This window comes from Pinus tabuliformis, chromosome 6, assembly GCF_031772625.1.
Source record: "Pinus tabuliformis cultivar Carrire ecotype Pingquan chromosome 6, CPIR1, whole genome shotgun sequence".
Classification (NCBI taxonomy): domain Eukaryota; kingdom Viridiplantae; phylum Streptophyta; class Pinopsida; order Pinales; family Pinaceae; genus Pinus; species Pinus tabuliformis.
The window spans coordinates 481,588,762-481,593,038 of NC_142292.1; the positions used below are offsets into that span (position 1 = coordinate 481,588,762).

A 4,277-nucleotide genomic window follows, 5' to 3' on the forward strand; every position below is an offset into this window, starting at 1 on the left:
AATGCCTGAAATGGACCCCCGTCTCAGGACCCTGAAGACCTTGAAAAATCGTTCGCCTCTCTCATTCCTGAGAATGCAGCAGGAAAAATCCGCCCTACAGCTTCTAAGTTCATCAAGAAGCTAGATGAAATCCCAGAAGTCTCGCTCCCTCCTTCCCTCCCGAGGAGAGCAGCAGTCTCCTTAGCAGAACGAGGCCTGGTCGGTCAGTTCACAGGACTGTGGCCCTCCCCCCGATCAGTTCAGAGATGGGTCGAGAGAAACTAGAACTCGATGGTGCAAGGGAAAATAACAATTAGGTTCTGCGGTAGAGGATTTTACACCTTCCTTTTCGAATCAATGGAGGACCGGAACCTCATCTTTAGAAACGGCCCTTACTTCATGGACTCTCGGGGTCTTTACCTAAACAGATGGACCCCAGATTTCGATCCAGAGATGGACGTCCCCAACGCTGTCCTCGTCTGGGTTCGCCTGCCCCATTTGTCGCTTCATTGCTGGGGGGACGAGTCAGTAAAAGCCATAGGGAACGTTGTCGGTAAATATATTGACAGATCTGAATCGAAGGAGAACATGCATGCATGTGCACGGATATGTGTCGAAGTAGATCTGGGGAAGGGACTGCCGGAAGCAATCAAACTCAAAGTCGATCAGTGGACGCACATACAGCAAGTGGACTACGAGCAGCTACCCTTCAAGTGCAAGGTATGTCACGAATATGGGCATTTCGCCAATAGGTGTAGTAAATCTAAAACAAATGTATCTGAAGGCACTGTTGAAGCCCCTGAAGAAGCCTGGGAGCACGTCAAAAAGAAAAAATCAAACCCCCCTCCTGGACCAACCTCAAAGAACCCCCATGAAAACCCCTTCCTCCCCTCTCAACCCTCTGGATCTGGCCCTTCCTTCCCCTCCTCCTCCAACCCCTTTGAAACCCTGTCCGCAGAGGACCCCCCATCCCCCCCCCTTCCCCGCGAGGCCCCACTGTAACCCCTTCCCCTATCTCCCCCCCCCAGCCCTCTCCTCCCCCAACAGTGGAAAGAATCTTAACCAGGAACAAAACAAAGGAAAACAACCTCTCCACTGACCCTCCCAGAAAAGTTGGAAGGAAGTCTAACAAAGAGATTAGGGACGAAAATGCTGCAAAAGAAATGGCTACCGGAACGCAACAACCAATGGACACATACCTAGATAAAACCAAAGGAAGCGGAGAAAAAATGAAAGAGAAAAGCGGGGCTCACAACAAACAAGGTAAATGATGATTTTGGTCTCCTGGAATTGTAGGGGGATGGGCTCCTCCCTAAAAGCAAATGCAGTCCGAGACCTTCTCAAATCTGAACATCCAGACCTTCTCCTTCTCCAGGAGACCAAAATCACGGAACAAGAATTCCAAAATCACATAAAAAAAAGCAGAAGCTATGCAGGTATAGCAATAAGTGCAGCTGGTGCCTCAGGAGGCATAGGGACAATATGGGACAAAAACAAATGGGAACTCAAAGATCAAAAGCCGTACAGATGGTGGATAAGATCAGACATGCAGAACATAGCCACGAAAGAAGAATACTCAATATACAACATCTACGCTCCCAATCATTATAGAGACAAAGCTTCATGTTGGGATTCAATAACTTCAGACCTCATGACAGTACAGGGAAGGAACATTTTCCTTGGAGGGGATCTAAATCTTATAAGGAATGCTGATGAGAAGCTGGGAGGAAACTTCTACGCTGATCCTTCAAGAGACTCATTAGAAGAAATAATCCAAACCCATAACTTAGTGGACATACCTCCGCAAAATGGGAGATTCACTTGGACCAATAAAAGAACTGGCATCAACAATATAAAAGAGAGATTAGATCGAATCCTCGCCCAAGAAAGAACAGTGGCAAGATTTCCAAATATTCAAAGCAAAATCATTCAAGGATACATCTCAGATCATAAACCAGTGGCTTTGACACTAGATAAAGGGAAGAACATGGGACCTCTTCCCTTTAAATATAACAAGGCTTGGGACAGCAAAGAAGAATTCAGAAACATGATCAAGGAGCAATGGGCAAAAGAAATAATTGGCTCCCCCCACTACATCTGGGAAGCTAAGCTCAAATCTCTCAGGACTGTCATTAAGCAATGGGCAAGAAATTACGCTGCAGAGGAAAGCAAAAAAAGAACCGACCTCCAAGCAAAGTTGGAACAATGGAGCCAGGAAAAAGAAAGAGCACAGTACACAGAGGAAGATCAGGCCAAAGAGAACGAATTGTATAAGTAGAACAGAGAGGAGGAAGAAGAGCAAAGGCAAAAGTCTCGCTGTCTTTGGCTCAAAGCCGGAGACAAAAACACTTCATTTTTTCACAACAGCCTTAAGCTTAGGCGGGCAGGGAATCATATAGAGAGAATAATGATGGAAGGAAGCGAGCTCAGAGATCAAGAGGAAATAAAGGAGGCAGCGTCCAGGCACTTCTGCGCTCTTCTTACTGCAGACCCTCAATCCACCGATAATTCGGATTTTCTCAGCCTAATTGAAAACAAAATATCAGCAGCACAAAACACCGAGCTGGACAAAGAGGTCACGCCAGAGGAAATCGAGTGGTCAATCTTCAGCATGGCTCAAGACAAGGCACCGGGCCCAGATGGGTTCACTGTGGCATTTTATAGAAACCATTGGGAAATCATCAAAAAGGATTACATCAGAATGGTAAAGAATTTCTTTTCGAAATGCAAAATGGGAAACAGCATCAAATCTTCTTACTTAGCCCTCATCCCCAAGGATCCCAATCCCCAATCCTTTGATCGATTCCGCCCAATGTCCTTATGCAATGTCTCCTATAAAATCATCACCAAAATCTTAGCTAACAGGTTAAAAAAGCTTCTCCCTTCCCTCATCTCTGAGAACCAAGGAGGCTTCGTGCCTAGAAGACAAATAACAGACAATATTATTCTTATTCAGGAGGCAATTCACAGCAGTATAAACAGAAAGGAAAAGGGCATGATCATCAAACTAGATATGGCGAACGCCTTTGACAGAGTCAATCATCAATTCCTCAAGGCAGTCCTCGGGAAATTTGGCATATCTGAAACCTTCATCAGCAGGATCATGGAGTGTATTTCATTCCCCTGGACAGCCCCTCTCATTAATGGCAGGCCAAGTAACTTTTTCAGAAGCTCAAGGGGCTTGAGACAAGGATGCCCGCTCTCCCCCTTCCTCTACATCATCATGGCCGAAACTCTAAGTATACACCTGGAAAATCTACGCAGGCTAAAAGAAATCACAGGTATCAGCATAGTGCGGGGAACCAAGGGGATAAACCACTCTCTCTTCGCTGATGATACTCTACTAATAGGAGGAGCTTCCAGTCTCATGGCTAGAAGGTTCAAGAAAACGCTAGAGCTCTTCCTTCAAGTGTCTGGAGGCAAGCTCAATAATAATAAGTGCATGATATACACCTGGAACATCCCCAGGCATATTATCCAGAGAATCTCCACAATCTTGGACATCCCTGCCCAAAGGAAGTGGACCCATTTCATGTACCTAGGATTACCATTAGCTAAGGAGCCGGTCAAAACCGAAATCTGGGTCAAATTAATAGAGAAGCTGAGAGGGAAGCTTCAGAGCTGGGGGGTGTCCTGGCTCAACCTGGCTGGAAGAACAATTCTTATCAAAGCCATTCTCTCAGCCCTTCCAATTTATCAGTTTGCAACCACTCTCGCCCCGGCCAGCATCCATAAGCATATGGAATTAATCATTAGGAGCTTCTTGTGGCAGGGAGGAAGGCAGGACTCCAAAAAGTTCAGTCTTGTAAAGTGGGATCAGGTCATCTTACCCTTCGAAAAAGGAGGGCTTGGAATTCGAATTCCAAGATTAGCCAACATGGCCATGGGCTTTAAGTTGATCTGGAGAATACTCAACGAAAAAGGAGCCTGGTGGACAGAGGTCATCAAAAGGAAATATTTGAATGGGGCCAACTCCAATATCCTATCAGAAACCATTATTGACAGGCAGTGCACCCCAGTCTGGAAACTTATTAAAAAAACTCTCCCTCACTTCAAAGCCTGTATCTCAAGAGTCCCGGGCAATGGCAGAGACATCAACATCTGGACTGATAGAATAATGGGCTCAGAAGCAAGGGAAGCTCTCCCAAATCTCAGGCCCCTGCAACTGTGGATGGAAGGGAAAAATCTTAAGACCCTTTATGACATCTCCTCTTGGGATCAAAACAGATGGCTAGGCTGGAAGCCCCTTCCCCTTCCTAACAATCTAAAGAATCTGTGGGCCGATCTCAAGATATCCC

General features: G+C 46.0%; 1 protein-coding gene across 1 annotated transcript; it reads left to right on the forward strand.

Moving 5' to 3' along the window:
• The first annotated feature begins 1,279 nt into the window (after positions 1 to 1,279).
• On the forward strand, positions 1,280 to 2,257 carry LOC149259388 (uncharacterized). Its single transcript, XM_089454060.1, has one exon. It carries the CDS (start codon positions 1,280 to 1,282, stop codon positions 2,255 to 2,257), a length of 978 nt encoding a protein of 325 aa, XP_089310186.1.
• The last annotated feature ends 2,020 nt before the right edge of the window (positions 2,258 to 4,277 follow it).

Coding starts and splice junctions, on each gene's coding strand:
- LOC149259388 (XM_089454060.1), top strand. CDS start 1,280: ATGGGCTCCTCCCTAAAAGCAAATGCAGTCCGAGACCTTCTCAAATCT.